The 18775-nt window shown below is 40.0% G+C and overlaps 1 protein-coding gene across 6 annotated transcripts in view; it reads right to left on the bottom strand.

Annotated features, from left to right (window-relative positions):
* The window catches only part of TMCC1 (transmembrane and coiled-coil domain family 1), a 196425-nt gene that overhangs the window by 137280 nt on the left and 40370 nt on the right, over positions 1 to 18775 (bottom strand). For 4 of the 6 annotated variants that reach the window (XM_061618478.1, XM_061618477.1, XM_061618476.1 and 1 more), the window contains exons 2-3: positions 17629 to 17685; positions 12760 to 13461 (exon numbers count right to left, since the gene is read on the bottom strand). In XM_061618478.1, coding sequence (XP_061474462.1) covers positions 12760 to 13308 — 549 coding nt within the window. In that variant the 5' untranslated portion in view covers positions 13309 to 13461; positions 17629 to 17685. Of the gene's footprint in view, positions 1 to 12759; positions 13462 to 17628; positions 17686 to 18775 lie in introns of those variants that run through there. The other 2 variants (XM_061618480.1, XM_061618482.1) reach the window with 2 other exon arrangements.

Genomic DNA, 18775 nt, shown 5'->3' with positions numbered 1-18775 from the left:
GCAGGAGAAAAAAAACTCAGTGACAGGCAGGCCAACAGCTTGCACTTGAAGGTCACTAGCTGTGGGTTGTCTTCTTTAGGTATCCCTTAGCCATATCCAGTTCTTCTTTTATTCCTTTTAAATTGTATAAGGCTGCCCTTCTTCTTAACTAATTCCTTTTCACTGCTCCTGTATACCTCACCTTTTTCTAGTCCTGATCATGTCAAATCCAGCTTGAGCAAGCTGCTGTGAATATAATGATCAAGAAAAGCTAAGAAAGAACAGAGTTGATAAAAACCAATGATTTTTTTTTTTTTTAAAAACAGGTTTGTTTATTTATATGGGATTTCTTTTATTTAAATCAAATTTCAAAATTAGTAAATTGTTATTATTATTATTTATTACCAGCCTAGGTCAAAGATATCATCATGAATACTAATTATACAACTTCTAATTATATTCTATGAATATGTTAACAGCAGTTTATGGAGATGGGAGATCGCTGCAGAATAGGACTGATCAGGTTGTGTACATGAAGTGTACGCTCTCGCTCTCTCTTTTCTCTTTCAAGGCCTTGCCTCTCTCTAAGTGCAAAGGTAAAGGAGGTCAATGAACAGAGAATTTGGGGAGATGGAGGAGACCACCAAAGTGGTAATCCAGCTCTAATAGCATCCTCCCTCTAGGAGGAAGGGCAGGGTATAAATTTAATAAATAAATAAAATAAAATAAACAGCAGTAGCCTCTTCGCAGGTAGAGATTTTTTCTTCTTTTAGACCAATTCATTCTAAATTGAGAAGTAGGTTGGGAACTAAAAAAGCAGAAAGCCTTGTATTTCTTTTCCAGACAATGAACAAGAAAGACAAAGGTGAAGACTGAGTTAACTGTACCACCCAATATGTTGACTTGGCTGAAATTGCCTACATTTTATTTTTTAAAGAACTATACATTTATCTAAAAACTGAAATAGTTAATCATTCAAAAATCCATGTGCATGTTTTGTTAATGTTGTTGTTTGTTGAAGAAAACTAACGAGAAGAATAAACAATCTTAGCAGTACAATTTAAAGATCTGTTTGGTGGTTATGATTCTGGCACATCATGACAAAAATATCATGATTAATTGAACAGTTGGAGCTGGTTCATCTCCTGAATGACTTCACAAGTTCATTCTGCTTTAATACTAAAATAAACCAAATTATCCCATTTTCCAATGAAAATTAATCTGAAAACAATTCAGAATAATTGCTTAATGTGCACCTACCTTCTAATGAAATCTACATCTCTGAATATGTACTAAAGTTATGGTAAAAAATAATGTACTTCTACTAAAAATGATGATTAAATAGAATCTTCCTCACTAGTGATCTAAATCAGTGGTTCCCAACCTGCAGTCCGTGACCCCCAGAGGGGCCGGGGAGTCATCCTGGGGGGCCTGTGAAGTGCCAAGAGAGGGTTTTTTTAAAAAAAGTCTTCAGGACGACTGAAACAAATGGAGCAAGTGTGAGCGACTTCCATTACCAGCTCCTCACCCCACTCCTCAAGGAGACCAGCTGCTGATTGCTCTTCCTGAGCTTCCAGCACCTTAGACCTTTATGGAGAGGGGGGGCAGGGAGAGAGAGAGAGAGAGAAGAAGGGGAGGACACTCCTCACCCCTTTGCCTCAGAAAGAGAGGGAGAGAAAGGTGGTGGTTGAGGAGGATTCCACCCTTGTGCTCACCATCATCTTCCCTCTTCTCCCTCCCACAGGACACCCTCCCTTTGGTGTCAGGGGACAGGAGCAGGGCGTGAGGGAAAGAAGAGCCGTGGGACCATGTGCATTTGTTTTGAGTTCTCACTGCCACCACAGATCACTCTGAGAAAGGAAGCACCTAGAATGAACACACAGCCCACGTTACTCTAACTCTCCCTGCCCTCGTGTCCCGAGTGCCCTCCCTCCCATGTGGCTGCTCATCTTGACTCTTCCAGCACCTATAGCCTCTTACTTGCTACCTTGTTTTGACTCACTGAACCTCTCCCCCACCCACAACTTGACATGCGTTTCCTCCCTCGAGTCTAACCCTGCCCCTCCCTTCACATTACTTCTATCTTTTTTATTTCTCCCTGTGCCCTCTTGCAATAGCTTGCTTTTCTCAGACTCCACTTATACACGTGGCATGACACCAAAACGGCCTAGGCACATGAGAGGAAAATACTGTTTGAGTTTGGCAGAAATGCACACAAAACCCCAATGGCTAGTTTTATGAAGTTTATTAAGAGGAAAGCGAAAGCTAGAAGACAAGTGGAAGAGGAAGAATGTTGCTTCAAGAAAATAGGAAACAGTTTCGTTTAAGTCTACCTATCCTATTGCAGCTACTTACAATGAAGCTTCTGATCTCCTGACATGTAAAGTAGCAGTATTGGTCAGGTGAGATGAAGGACTGTATGGCAACAGTCAACTTTTAAGAGTTTGACCCAGGTGTGTCTTGATTGACAGCTAGAATGGTACAACCAGTCACACAGGCAAGAGAATGCCCAGGGGCTATGGGTTGAAAATCAAGGTGCAATGAGCTGGAGATGGGCCACCAAAGTATGAAACAGCAGCCTTTCCTCAGCTCTGGAAGTGATTCCTTCATTTACAGATGATGGGAGGACTGGGGAGACTGAAAAAGCTTTAATGGATAGGTTGGGAAGAGCACCAAAGGGACTACAGTAGGGCCCCACTCATACGGCGGGTTACGTTCCAGACTCCCACTATAAAGAGAAAACCGCTGTAAAGCGGAACTCATTGAATAGAATGGCATGCCATGCCTGAAAACCACCGTAAAAGCGGAACAAGCGCCGTATCAGTGGGGCTTTAGTCTAATTGCGTCTGAGACCGATGTATTAGCGAATCGCTGTATAGCGAATCGCTGTAAAGCGAAGCGCTGTAAAGCTGGGCCCTACTGTACTTGGAATATAGGGTGATAATCCAATGACATATACTCAGGAGTAGACTGACAAAAAATGGACTTGAGCGACATGGGGTCTGAGAGGTAGCATCAAAATTATGATCAAAATTTATCATTCCAATGAGCTATCTTTACTTTAGCCAGTAAAGAGATATCCGGGCTGCTGGGTATGAACATGCAGCATGCACCTTCTATTTTATCTTTTTTAAAGTCTGCTGAAACAGTTTTCATACCGTCAAGCTTATGTAATAGTCAAAGATTTTAAATTTTTACATAATTATTGTATATATGTATGCTTAAACTGCTTTGCTATTTTTTATGAATAGTGGCATATAAATATTTTTATAATAATAATTGTTTATTTGCGGTCAATGACCCGTCCTAAAATAGGCATTTACAGAGTACAAAAGAGTTTAAAAGGTTAAAACAATATTACATTAAAACTGAAGTCAATAAAGATTGGTGTTCAGACCAAGTTCTGCATAACATAGTTCAGATTAGGAAGGCCAGAGTTCCAGACGTTTCCGTTGCGCCAAATGAATAAATTTGGCCACTCTAGTAGTAGTGTCTTTGTTACATCCTGACAAAAGATAGCTAATCTTGTTCGTAGGTGCCATAGAGGTAATGTTTTGAAATATATTTGACAAATTCATGGAGGACAGGGCTATCAATGGCTACTAGCCGTGATGGCTGTGCTGTGCCACCCTAGTCAGAGGCAGCATGCTTCTGAAAACCAGTTGCCAGAAGCCTCAGGAGGGGAGAGTGTTCTTGCACTCGGGTCCTGCTTGCGGGCTTCCCCCAGGCACCTGGTTGGCCACTGTGAGAACAGGATGCTGGACTAGATGGGCCACTGGCCTGATCCAGCAGGCTCTTCTTATGTTCTTATGTTCTTATATTTGATAACGTATTACAACGAAAGGAATTGTATATTGGACAGTCAAATATAGCATGTGCAAGCGTTTCAACAACAGCATTGCCACAGGGACATAGACGTTGGTCCAGAGGAATCTTTTGGAATCTTCCTGAAAGTAGAGCTGATTGAATGGAATTGAACCTCGCCCTTGTGAAAGCCAAACGAAGATTTGGATCTGTAAGAAAGTCCAAGTAAGGGGCATATTTGAAGGGTTCCGGGTTGAGTTTAAAGTATAAAGGACAACAGGTTTTTGTGGCATTTGTAACTGCAGTTTGATAATCAATGTCTTTAAGGCGAGTTCGAATAGAAGATTTGGCAGAGGTAGTGGTTAGGGATGATAGATGTTCGTGAGATAGACCGATGGAAGAGAATTTTCTCGATAGTTTTTTACTCCAGGTAGACGAGTAGGAGTCGTCCTAGAGATATATTAGAAAGCCCGAGAGCTGTTCATAGGATAGTTTGGCCCAAAAATTAGATGTTAGCGTCCAGGCTTGACATTCAACAGAGAGGAGGCCAAGTTCGAGTCTAAGGGCAGCTGCCGGTACACACCTTGGTACGCCCAACAGTCGGCGTAAAAAGTAAGAGAGGACTGCCTCAATAGCGGGGGTCAATGCATGAATCCAAATGGCCGTTCCGAACAGCAACTGAGGGATAATTTTGGAGTGGAAGATCTGAATGGCTGCAGGCACATATCTTCCTCCTTTATGAAAGAAAAAGCGTAGAATATTTTTGACGGTAGTGCGTGCAGTTAGAATAGCGGCCCTTATATGGGTGGTCCATTTGAGCGACGAGTGGAAGATGATTCCGAGATATTTGTAGTGCGGGACCAGGGCAATTTGTTGGTCATTGACAGTCCAAGAAAAAATTAAAATTTTTGTTTTGTGATAATTTATAATTAATTTGTGATAATTTATAATTAATTTATAATTAGTTGATTGTGTTCGCAGTAGGACATGAAGGCCCGTAAAAGTCGCTTAAGTCCAACTTTTGAAAAGGAAAGAAGGGCCACGTCATCGGCATAAAGCAGTAGTGGGCAAGGATGGTTCCCAATTTTTGGAGGATGAAAATCAGTTGACATACAGTTGGAGTTGAGATCATTAAGATATAAATTGAACAGAAGTGGGGCTAGGGTGCAGCCCTGTCTAACCCCTTTGTTGGTGGGAATTGGGTTGGTTAGACCACCATCTCGGCCACAGCGGACTCTGATGGAAGTGTGCTGGTGCAGGTTACGTATTAGAAAGAGTAGTCTTTTATCTATCGAGAGGTTTGCTAATTTTGACCAAAGAATGTCTCTTGGGATGGTGTCAAATGCGGATTTTAGATCCACGAATGCGACATAAAGTCCATTTCCTCTATTATTCATGTATTTTTCCGCAAGAAAGTACAGTAGGAAGCAATGATCAAGAGTAGATCTACCTCTCCTAAATCCTGCCTGTTCGTCTCCCAAAATGGTGTTATCTTCTATCCAGTTATTCAGTTTTTCTTTTAGGTATGTCGTATAAAGTTTGCCAATAACAGACAGAAGACTGATTGGGCGGTAATTTGCAGGGTCTTCTTTGTCTCCTTTTTTGAAAATTGGGACTAGTATAGCTTCTCGCCAGAGTGCTGGAAAATGTCCTGTGTTATTGATTTTTGTGAACAGGTTGGCTAGAATCGGTGCCCACCAGTCAGAAAAGTTTATCAGAAGTTCGGGCGGAATGAGGTCCGGGCCAGGAGCCTTTGCAGATTTAAGTCCTTTTATCAGAGCAAGTATTTCTTTTTCCGTGACTGGGGGCAAATATTTTTATAAATAACAAACATCTCTTTGATAAGTTCTTGAATTGTACTTCAACAGCTGCTGCTCTTAAGGTGGAAAGAACTGGAGAGAATTCAAAGCAATTCAACTTCACAAGCACACACATTTTTCTCACTAGCCTGCTTAGGGGCAAATGCTAGACACAGAAGTGGGGAAGGCCCCCATTCTCTGTGGCAGGCATAGAAATAAAGGCTACTGGCCTCTTCCCAGACTAATTTTAGTAAAAATCTAAACTGTCTTGTTCAAAGTGAGATGGTAGAAGACGGACAGATTTCTGCAGCCCTCCACCAGCCCACTGGGTTTCTAGGAGGAAGGGGCTTAGATGTAACAGAGGCGTGCACCTGTTTCCCTAACTGATGCCTCCAGAATTTCAGGACATTGTAATTAGATTTATCTTCCAAATCTAGAAGTATGTCCTAACTACTATGTGTAAACAACTAAAAACCCCAAACAAGGTTACAGATCAGTATGCTCGTTCTTGTAACTACCAATACACTATTTGCAAGTAGATTTTCCCACCAAATATAACTTTAGCTGTATCACAGTTGATTGTAAACATGAACCTGTACAGAAAGTGTTTTTCAGGACTTAACCTGACAAACACAGGAGACATTTACTCTGAAGAAACTGCATACAAGTCCTGCATACATTGATCTCCTTTCCAATTCAATAGCGTGGGCAGCATACGCAGAAATATTTCAAAATAGTTAAAATCCCAAACAGTTGATCAACAAAAGGGGAAGGTGAGTAGTAGGATTTTAATCTTGAGACAGCTCTTTGTGTACTCTTCCTATCAAGGCAGCTAAATTGAAAGGTTACCAAAATTTTTTTTTTTTAAAAAAAATCAACTGAACATTTATATTTTGGTCTGCAAGATGCAATTTGCACAGTATGGAGAGCCCTAAAAACATCTACTAGAAAGTTTCACTAGAATTCCATCCAACTATAGATTATTTTCAACATCAAGTGTTTCTCACATTTTCCACAAAATATGATAGTTCCAATGTATTTATCTACAATTTGGTGTGTATTTTAGATAAGATTTTCATCTGAAATTCATATGAATTTCAAATACTTCAATTTTCAGTACTGCCATCTTATACCACAGCTGTTTATAAATCCTTTCTGTGTGGTATTAAGAAACAATGATATCTCATTGTCAATAAAGAATACAAAATGCTTTTCTATTTTTTTTTATTTAAAAAGACCACAGAGACTTGCTCTGTAGGAAGTGTGTAAGATTATCTTCATTCCAAAACTCAGACATCAGCTTATAGCTGAAAGCACTCACTTTCAAACAACGTAGCTGGACGAGAACAAGCATTTTTCATATTGAAGCATGGGTTCCGATACAACAAAAATACTTCCACGCTGGCACGTTACATTTTATGAAGCTGCATTATGAGGGGGGGAGGAAAAAACAGAAGTTTAATATGAAGCCTTTAACTTAAACAGGTATACCTCACCTGGCCAAAATCCACTCAATACTCAGCTATTACCCAGTTTGCTATCATGACTTTGGAAGGACAGAATCAATCCTGTCTTGAATAATACTGGATTACATCTGGGTCTTCATGAGTCTGACAACATTACAGTTCATAGAATATGATGGGACACACAGGAACAAAGTTTCAAATAGGCCAGAAGCAAAACTAAAACTAAGAATTACAAGATTAGATAAGACGTATCTAAAGTAGAATATACTTGTTAACTGTGCTACAGAAGCCAGCAATCTGGATACCATTAACCATACATGTGCAGAAAAGACAATTATCAAAGTTAATACACCTTTTTCTCCAGGGGCAACTCCTAAAAATGTCTGACTCACATATTAAGGTTCCTTTTTATAAAAGTGTTTTGGCATCAGTTAGGGATGCTTGAGGAACTCCAATACAATCTGACTCAATCTACACCTCCTAGGCTAAACTGCAGACCAGAACTTAACATTATCCACCAGCTTTTGTTAAGATTTTTTGTGCTAAGAGGCCTATGCAGCTGTTTAATATGTTTTTAATGATTTGAAATGTGCTGTTGGAGGCGAGTTTAGAGGATACCATGGACCACGAAAAAGACAAAATAAGTGGGTGCTCGAACAAATTAAACCAGAACTATCACTAGAAGCTAAAATGATGAAACTAAGGTTATCATACTTTGGACACATAATGAGAAGACATGATTCAATAGAAAAGACAATAATGCTGGGAAAAACAGAAGGGAGTAGAAAAAGCAGAAGACCAAACAAGAGATGGATTGATTCTATAAAGGAATCCACAGACCTGAACTTACAAGATCTGAACAGGGTGGTTTACAACAGATGCTATTGGAGATAGCACACACATACACCATAGACATTTCAAAGGGCAGTACATCAGTATTTAAATAAATAAATACTTAGCTATCTACTGCATTCCCCTGCTATTCTCAGCTCAAAAAAAATGTAGCAAATGCATTTTAAAATGCTCACTTTTGTCTCAAGCACCCAGAAAAGTTGCCCTAAGTGGAACAGTGCTGTGGAGATGAAAAAGGTTCCCCATCCTTGCTCTTCCCAGGGCTTTACTTCAGCAGCTACTTATAAGGACATGACATGGAGCCACTTAGCCAAGCTCTACAACTTCTTGCTATATTTTCCCTGATTTCCAAATAGATTTATACTCCTGGCAACACTCACCACCCTGGTGCCCATTAAATATGTTTCACATGCAGCAACAAAGGTGCCTTGCCCAAATTGCCCTAAGACATTGAGTTGTATGCAATACTGTCTGCATGAGCAGAACAGACTTCCATTTACACAACAGGATTACTACTACTCCCACCTGCAGCCCCCCCGATCACCCTCAAAATCTGCTGCAGAGGGCTGGGGGACCCTCTAGAACAGATCTGGGGGACACATAGAAGGCTGGAAGGGAAGGGAAAAGAAGCTCATATTCTTAGTAAATATACCACACCAACACAATACTTTGTAGAAGTGGCTGCATCATTAAATATGCCTAAATCGTCTATTACAATTGCAATTTATACAATTCTAGCCAATCAAGCAAAGAAGCATGCATAGGAACTATAACTCCTGAGGGGGGAAAATCATGCCTAGAATTCCCTCCATCTCAAGGAGTTCCATACTTCATGTTGACTGGCCTTTCGGTTTAGCTCCTCATATTAGAGAATGTGCACCAACCACAAGATTCAGTTTGTACCCCAAATTCAGCGCCCAGAAGACAGTCTCGCCATGGGGATGACTTGAATCACTGAGATCAAAAGACTCAAGATCTGCGCTAGCAAGAATCTGTAAAGAATGGACTTTGCTGCTCACTGTATCTTGAAGACCTGCTCTGGAGAGAGAGCCAAGAAACCTATGCGTGTGTCTATGAAGGCTCCCAGGTGAATAATACTCTGCTGGAAAGAGATTACTTTTTTGTGTTGATAAGGAAGCCAGCATCCTTAACGCAGGTTGACCTGGAAATCCTCTGCAACCTGAGTCCAAGACAGCAAATCAGGTGGTCATCCAGGTAGGGATAGATATGTAGGTCCTGAGGTCCGGCAAGGCTAAGAGACCTTTGCTGGCACTTTGTCCAAAGAACTCACTCCTAACTCTTCCTGGCAACAAGCTGCATTACTCACCCCACATGTCCACTATAACTCCTCTCTCACAAGGCAGACAACTTCGCAGCCCAGTACTACCCTATTAACATCTAAAATGGGGTGAACAGGAAACCAGCAATGTTAAATCAGCAATATACAATGATATTCCAATTTATCGTCTTATACAAAATTATTAAAATTCACTTTATATGTAGATTTTAAAAGAATATAGGGACACATAGCCGAGTTAGGGCGAAAAATAAAAGCAAGGATTCACATACCTCACAGTACAGACATACATTCCTTAACGGGGGGAAATCCTCAAGGGATCTTTCAATCAACTCTTAGTAGTGCCAATATAGGTAACAAATTTGTCTACATTGGCCACTAACCATCTAGCTTAAAAACATCTGACTGATCATCTAAAAATTCTAGAGTCAACAGAGGAATCTATTTCTAGAGGAACAGTATAAAGGGCAGTAGCTAATGTAGTGCACATCTTCAATCTGGCCCGATCTGCATACAGAAAGATGGTCATTTGTTGGCCTATTAAGGAATTTACTGTATGTGGACATCAGGGTTTCAGTTTTTTAAGCAGATCCCAAAAACCTCTGCCCACCTCTGTCCCAGAATGTAAGCAATAAGCTAACTTCCTCCACTTGAGTTCCATTTAGCTGTTTGTATGCTGGGAAAGGTTTCATTGAGTTTTTTGTATACTGCTTAGAGAAGATAGTAATTTAGTGATATATACATTGTTGAAAATAAAATAAATAAAAGCAATTCCCTGTAACTGAAGCATCTGGGGACATCCTTAACAACTCTGCACTTTCCACATAAACTCTACATTTTCTGAAAAGGCCCTTTCTCAGCTAATCTAACTTGGGCACATTTAGATAGTTGCAGCAATGATATGCAACAACAGAACAGAATTTTAGTACATTCACACACTCTTTACAACAGAAAGCATCACAAAAAGCTAAAACCTGATTTTTTTTTCTCGTTACCAAAAGGTGGAGGGTACATGTTGTTGCAGAACAGCTCAAGGAAATATTAATGTCCACGCTGTCACGATTGCTCTATGCTTTGGACAACTTTTTAATCATGCATTCTACTCTACCTTAATCTGGCCAATCAAAGCTGATATTCATTAACTGCCTCCTCACAGTGGCCACTTTCTTTAAGAGATATGTTCCAAGTCATCTATGCATCCATAAAGAAAAGCTCCACAGTTAACTTTCAATTAGACCACCTCCATATACCACACAACTATAGATCCAAGGTTGTAGTTATTCATGGGTTGCAGTACAAGGAAAGGAAGGGGGGGGATGAGGCATGCACTGAGGTCTCTTAATCTTTTCCCTTCATAGGGAGGAAAACAGTTGGGGTGGGCATTCTGAGAAGACAAATGGCAGACAAGGAAAAAGGTAAACAGCATCTTCCTTCAGTACCAGTTTCCTGCTCCCATTTCAGCCTCCCAGTGTTATGTTTTGTTTAACAAAAAAACCATTCTGATGACAACTCACAACTGACCATCACATGTAGTTGGTTCTGGTTCATTTAACCATCCTGGTTCCCAGCCATTTTCCTTTATTACTGAGCATTTGTTTTCCCTCTCCCTTAACCCCCTTCCTGCTAACACACAGCTGCTCCTATGTTTTAGGAGTTCTCCCTCTCCCTCCCTCTCTCTCACACACACACACACCAGACATTTCATTCTCATTTCTTAAATTCTTTTCTTAGTTTCCTGTTTCCTCAGCTCTGCTTCCTCCACCTATACTCAAGAACAATGATGCTCCCTACCCCTAGATTTCCATGCCTCTTCACCTCACTAAGTCTGCCATTTTACTTGCATAGATCTCCTGTACCTAGAGCCACTGTCATGTCTTCATTCCCACCATAACACTTTGTGCTGTTGTTATGTGCCTTTAAGTCGATTATGACTTATGGCAACCCTATGAATCAGCGACCTCCAAGAGCATCTGTCATGAACCACCCTGTTCAGATCTTGTAAGTTCAGGCCTGTGGCCTCCTTTATGGAATCAATCCATCTCTTGTTTGGCCTTCCTCTTTTTCTACTCCTTTGTTTTTGTACTTTTGCACTTTGTACTTTCCATTATATATCTGAACAGGACGCACCACTCATTAACCCAGTGGAACTAACTGGGCAACATAGAGGTGTCTGTACTATAGAACCAACATTCTGCCACCTGCCGTCCCCTCCAAGAGCAATCACAAATCTTTCTGGGGACCTTTTCACAGCAGACAAAAACTTTTTTGTACTAAGAACCAAGTTTATCTAATGAAATAGTAAGCTTCATTTTAAAGAAATTGTAGAACTTTTCCTCACGTTCTAAATGTTTCAACAGAGTGCACATAAAAATCACTACTAACTTGGTTCTATTTTGCATTTTAGCTATCCATCCTGTTTCCTCTAGCTGCTGTTTTAATAGAGTACAAACTAGAATTTGAGCCTAAATCACCATTTTAAATCAGATTTGGTTCCTTTCTTGAGAACACTCACTACATTATTCTAAGTAAAAACTGTCTAGGTAAAATGAGAGAATTGTTTTTGATCTTGGTGTGGATGCTAAGGTGGATATATAGCCACTTTTAAATTCAGACGATATGAGTATTCATCAGAACTGAGTAAGGATAGGAGTCAGATAAGATCTTTATTTATATCCCTCCCTTCCTCCCAGAAAGAGCCCAGGGCAGCATTGAATTACTGAAAGTAAAAGAATATGCACTAAAATTCCAACACTACAAACAACACTTTAACAGCATTAGCCTGCACAGATGGAATTTTATACTTCTGAATTTACAAAGCCCTGAACAACTTAGATCCAGGGTGCCTTAGGGAATGCCTGAACCCTTATATACCAGCTCAGTCACTGAGATCAGGACTGCTGATTCATTATTGGTTGTTCCCCAAGTTGGTAAGGCTCATCTGAAAACAAGAAATCGAGTCTTTAGTGTTATTGGCCTAGTCCTGTGAAATGCTCTGTCAATAGAAATTCAGTAGGCATCTTCTGTTTTGACTTTTAAATGCCTGCTGAAATATTTTCTATGCCACCAGGCTTATGCAGGCAATTGAGAAAATATATTTCTGCAATAATTAATGATTTCAAAATTAAAATTTCCCATGGTTTTACTGTTTTTGTACACACACACACACAGAGAGAGAGAGAGAGAGATGTTATAAACCTCTTTGGTTTTTTATGAATAGCTATTCACTATTGCTATTCACTACTGTACACCTCTTAGCCATATGGATCCATGCATCTTAAGTTTAATCCAAAGCTAGATTTACTGAAGAAAAATCATTCAATTATTATGTGCAAAGTAGTCTACTTCGGAGATTTTGCTATTCCCAGGGCTACAAGCTAAACAACTTCCAAAAATAAAAATGCAAGTTAGCATCTACAGTTCTTAATTGCCAACAAGCTATAGTGTTAAGAGTTAGTTTTGCAATCTTATTGCTAGTGCAGCAAGAACGGTATACTTATGTTATTTTTAAAGAGGTACATTAGCATTCAACAAGAAATCATACTTTGATATAAACAGAACTCACCCGATCTGCTGATACAACCTCTTCACCACCTAGACAGATGGGAGAGGCCATCTCTAGAACAGACAAATTAGTAGGGGCATCAGTAGTTGACGAAGATCTGGGCCGGCCTGAATGAATATCCTGGAGAGACTTCCTGTTGATCTGGGGGCTTCCCTTTGAAGGATCTATCTTCCCCCGCCTGTTGTGTAGGCTTGTTCCTCTCTTCATTTTAGGTGGCACTCTGATTTGTTGGAGAACTCTGTTCAGAGCTGTGGGGTGGGTAGAGATACCATCAATTTCAGCACATGTGCTTTGGTATTCCAATTCCATTTCAGGTTCCAAATCAATCTGAGCTTGCTGAACATCATGGGGAGACACTGAGGACCTCCTACGCTGATGCTGGAAGAGGTGCTTCAAGCCTTGACCAATCACATTAATATTCTCCAAGGCATTGTGTGTAATTTTGGATAGCTTTTGCTCCGATTCATGCTGCCTTTTGATCTCTGTGTCTTGAGATTTGCTTCCAAGGTCAGGGTCGTCACAGAATTGTTCACTACCAGAAGGCTCCATCAGATGACACCAAACAAGTTTGACAAGTCAAACACATGTCCTTAAATTTTGTTTTTACTAAAAAAATGCCAAGATTGTCAGCCAATAACGTGTGCAATTGCTTCAAGAGTGAATGCACATGCAGCTGTGCCACGGAGGTCTCATGCTTATCTACTGTTAAAACAAAAAACTAATATTACACATCATGCTAAAACAGATTAATGTAATTCACAGCGAAAAAAACATGCAATTAGTTTACTCTCTCATCAAACTTAAACCTTTCAACCTTTTTTTTTTTACCATGGAGATTAAGTGCATTTCCATTGTGGGTGGAATATGACACTTGTGAAAAAGTATTGCAAGACTTCAGTATGAATCAAATGCTATGCTAAATTCAGAGGACACACCTCCCTGACAGACACCGAGGAAGATCTTACCAAACTCATAACATACATAAAACTAGCTTTAAATATGTCTCTTGTTTTATTATGCTGGATATAGCAGCTTATCACCATGGTATTCAAAGAAAGGCAATGTAACCTAACAAATAGCTTTATACGTCCAATAGAGTACATGTTACCACAAAGTTTGTTTTTTTTTAAAAAAGGAAAAATGAAAAATATCTGCTTCAGGCAGGAAGTAGATACCATATAACCAGGGCTGAAATACTCTATGGGTATCAAGGCCAACAGCAAAGATTGTCTTTGCTAAGAGTCTAAAACAAGGGTTGGAAATCTCCAGCCTCTGGGCCAATCATGGCCCTTCAGGGGGTCCCATTTGGCCTGAGGCAATTTTCTTCACTAGTGAAATCAGCTGATGGGAGGGAGGACAGGGTTCAATCCTACATTGGCTGTGTAATCTTGTTCCCAGAAGGAAACAAGCTTGCGCAGCCAAGGCAACAGGATTTAATCCCCATTCATTAGCTGAGTGGAGTTTAAAGTCCTGTACAAAAGCACCCTTTGCAGCATCTTGCGTGCAAGAGCTATTTCAAAGGGGCTTTTGCAGAGGCTTTAAGACAGCTTCTGTGTTTCCGTTGGCTCAAACAGAAGAGTGAGGGCTGTCTTTTCCAAGTCTTCCCACGCTTCCCTTTTAAATCTATTTGGAGAGGCTTTTGCAAGTCTCTTCCCTTTCCCTGTAAGTACCTGATCTTAGAGACTTAAAAACGAAGCACAAGAGATTTTGATAGGGAGGCAGCCCTACTCACCTGTCAGTCATGTGATGTCATAATGACATCATGTCCCATGAAACCTGGCCCATGGAACCAGAATGATTCCCCACTCCCGGTCTAAAATGTTTAAAAGGGCTGTTCTTTGTAGAGCTAAGCAGCAGAATGGTAGCAGCATCATTATAAGTGTGTCTACCTCAGATCCATAGGAACAGATAATGCTCTCTCAAGTACATTGCTTCAAAAAAAGAAGAACAGGCAAGCAGCTACAATTGTGTCATACTGCAAGACTGTAGCTGGGAAAGTAAGCAAGGGAGCTGAAAGCTAGAAAAGGGAACATTAATCAAGGTAACAGTAAGTGAAGAAATATTCACACGCTTGTTCTGGTTAACAGGAATCACATGCATAAGCTATGTAAGAGAATAAAACATACAAATGAAGCTCATACAAATGAACATACAAATGAAATGGCATATCTAGCAGGAATTTTGAGAGAAGTCAATCAACACATGACATGTTTAGATTGAAGAAAATATCCACATTGAGAACCATTATGATGCTCAAGGCACATCTTGGATCTAAGTTTAGGAGGTCTCTGTTACCATGACAATCCTATTCATAGGGTTGCCCATAAGTCAATCGACTTGAAGGCAGTCTATACCATTTTTCAATTCTTTGAAGAGCAACCCTTCAGTCAGAATGCCCAAGTTGACGAGAAACAGAAGTTCACCATGTATCAATTTGTCTCAAAGTGACTTACAATTGAAAAAACACACAATACCAAACTTAATACACATCAGAAGATAAAATAATATTAACTAAAAGTGCTTATCCTGCAATAACATGAAATATTACAATCCTCAGGACACCAAATTCTGCATTCATAAGAATGTAAGAAGAGCCTGCTTGATTAGGAAAAAGGCCCATCCAGTTCAGCACACTGTTCCCAATGGCCAACCAGATACCCACAGGAAGCCTACAAGCAGAACCCAAGCACAACAGCACTCTCCCCACCTGCGATTGTCAGCAACTGGTATTTAGAGGCATACTGCCTCTGAACATTCATTTACTGTTAATTATAAACTGGACTTTGCCCACCATGACACTACAAATTTCATTATGCACTGATGCCCTAGAACGACTGAGGGATTAATGCATAGCAGCAGTTGGCCATATTTCAATTATAACATAGGATTCCTAAACTATGTTGCATTTTCTGCTGTTTATTGAAACAACGCTGCTCAGAAATGGGTACGTATATTCACATGCAGTGGAGGGGCGACATGATTCAAAGCTTTCAGAAAAAACTTTTCTCTGAATGTAGTACTATAGTCAAGCACAACATAGAACCAGCACCTGCTCTTGCATTATTAACTGTTGTTGATGATGTAAATAGGGATGTACCACACAATGAGATGTTCTCACTACTCCTACTGGCAGCTTAGCAAGTTATGGCTTGCAACTGGACAAAGGAAGGTGAAGAAACATTCCAAGAATGGAAGCATTTAATTTGGCAACAGGGCTGTGGAGTCGGTACGCCAAACCTTTGACTCCGACTCCTCTATTTTTCTACTGTCCGACTCCGACTCCACCCAAAATTGCTTCCAACTCCACAGTCTGGAAAGGGCTGTAAATGTCTTTTTAAACTGGAAGCTCTCATAGGAGCATTTTTATCACTGCCTGAACATGCGCTGATCTTGGCATCACAGCATTTGTCTTCATCTGGGTCCTGGAAGCTTCTTTGACATTTTGAATTTATATTTTTAAAAGTTTGTCAATCAAAATTTATTTTGAAGCCGGAGTCGGTACATTTCTACCAACTCCAACTCCACCCAAAATTGCTTCCGACTCCACGACTCCGACTCCACAGCCCTGTTTGGAAATATGCTTTATTAGAAAAACTTATGAAACAAATGCAGGCAACACAATGTTTGAAGGGGGAGGATGATTTCATAGCACAACGATATGGCTTTATTACATGGTCCACTGAAGATGTTGATAACACTTCAGCACCTACCTCATTGGGGATCTCATGGAGGGACTTGGTGGGGTGAAAATGAAACCTACACTGGTCATTCTGCTCTGTTTTATTTCTTTATACACCTTAAAGTTAAGATATATGAAACAAAGCATTATGTATACCTTACTTACTGGATTCTATATTCCATTAACTCCTCTGGTTCTTATTGTGTTATTGTTGTATTTGAAAAATGAAGTTCTTTAAAAAAAAATCTCAATTTTAAAACAGGCAGATTTTGCTCCTTATGATTCTGGGGAAATGTTTAATCTGATAAACACTTGCTAATGGGTACAGACTGGGATAGGCCAGAGATAACCTAGGCACAGAGGTAATCATATCAACATGGTGTGATTGAACCCCACACAGCAGCACAGATTAGAGTTCTATAAAATTCCAGCTTACTAGAGAAGGCTAAATGGATAGTGGCCAATTTGTCCTTGTCATTCAGTGATTTTCCTACAGGGATCTTACTATGCAGCTGTTTCAAGAGTTGCCACATGCTGTCAGAAAATGCACTATATTCATGGCTAATAAACCAAGTGGCAACTAAAGCACACTTCTTCAAAATTCTTTCTACAGTACATGGTCAGAACATCTTTCATTCTCCCAAACATTTGCTTGTTTGTTCGCTCTCCCAAAATTTAGCATGTTCACTAGATTGCTTTAAAATGTTCTACTAAGGCAAGAACTAAGTCTGCAAGTTTAATACCTCAACAATTTTTACTGGAACTCAAGTACCAGTTTAAGAAAAACATCAAAAGTTCTATTTATTCCAGAAAATGTGGGGAGCTGCAAAGCACCATGGGTCGTATTCAATGTAGTGCTAAGTCACTGGTCCCATCAGCACAAGGATTTCTCCTTGCTCAACAGAATGTTCTCTCCCTTTCCTCCCCCACCGCACCCCCCTAAATCTGTTCTGGGGGAACACATTTCTGTCCCTCTGGAGCACATGTGGGGATGGTGCAGGGCGGAAGAGAGGTGGAAAAGTCTCACTGCACTAGCAGTAATCCTCACATTGGCAATTTATTGAATACTATCCAATATATATCCAGTCACTGCACATAAATATTTGCAAACATGAGACTTTCAAGAAACAGAGCCATTGGAATTCAGATGCCAAGAAACTACTTCAAAGTAGGGAGGGAAAGGTACTTACCTCCACCACTTATCCTTAAACATGACTGGCTGGTGGGGCTCCTCTGTCAAACAGCAGCTTGGGGAGGAAAAAGCCAGACAAAACTTAGAACAAAACCTTACACATCAAGCGAATGAGAAATGCTGAGTATATTTAAGTCCAAACTATGCCCCAAGTTACAGCTGGCCTCAGCATTACTAATAGTCATCAAAAAGGAAGAAATGTAATGACTTCTGTGCAGCTGCTTCCATCTACACATTCTGCTAAACTTCAGCTTACATAACCATGCCTCTATTCACTCTCTGCAAACAAAAAACTCACTCAGAATTTACCATAGTCAGTGAAAACACTTTAATATTGCAAATTCAAGTTTCCAAACACTCACAGCTATTCTGGGATAAGTTTGCAACCGTTGATTAAGCTTCACTGAAACGTTATTCTGCCAAAAAATAAACTAAGACATTTTTCATTCTTTAAAATGTTGAGTTTTTAACTTTCAGTTTTTACAAGCAGTAGGAAACATCCACTACTACAAGACTTCTACAAGACTTCCCCTTCCTCTCTTCCCCATAAATCAGCTACTATGGGTCCTTAAGAACAGATTTTATGGGCATGTGGTGGGACCAGAGAAGTTCCACTGTTTGAGCACCATTCTACTTGTGCACAATTTCATTACAGTCAACCCCATAGTTTGTTTTTAGCATTAAGAAATACTACAGCAGAGAAAAGATTTAAAATTTGAAAGAATAGTCTATCAACTTTAAAACTGTTTTGTTACAGCATCAAAAATTTTGTGGCACACAATTTTTAATTAGCAAGAAGTAATTAAAGCACATTTTTATTTATTATTTATTTATTTATTAACTTTATATGCTGCTCTTCCTCCCAAAAGGTTCCCAGGGCAACAATGGCAAAGCACCTCTTACTCTGGACTTTCTGATCTTGATTCTTGCAATCTGGCTTGAATCTTAATTTTCTTCCAATGAACTAAAGAATCCACATTCATGGTACTGGGATTTCTTGCCTCTTTCTCCCCTCTGCAGTTCTCTACGCACCCAGAAAACTTGCTCCTATTTGGGAATGGTGTGGAATATGGAGGGGAGGGGTGCAAACAGAGGGAGGAACTGGCAGACTCCACTTCCTTCCTTCCTTCCTGAATTATCAACGT

Source organism: Rhineura floridana, chromosome 3, assembly GCF_030035675.1.
Source record: "Rhineura floridana isolate rRhiFlo1 chromosome 3, rRhiFlo1.hap2, whole genome shotgun sequence".
Taxonomy (NCBI): domain Eukaryota; kingdom Metazoa; phylum Chordata; class Lepidosauria; order Squamata; family Rhineuridae; genus Rhineura; species Rhineura floridana.
The sequence above is the reverse complement of the archived record's forward strand: the minus strand, read 5'-3'. Positions and strand labels throughout refer to the sequence as shown.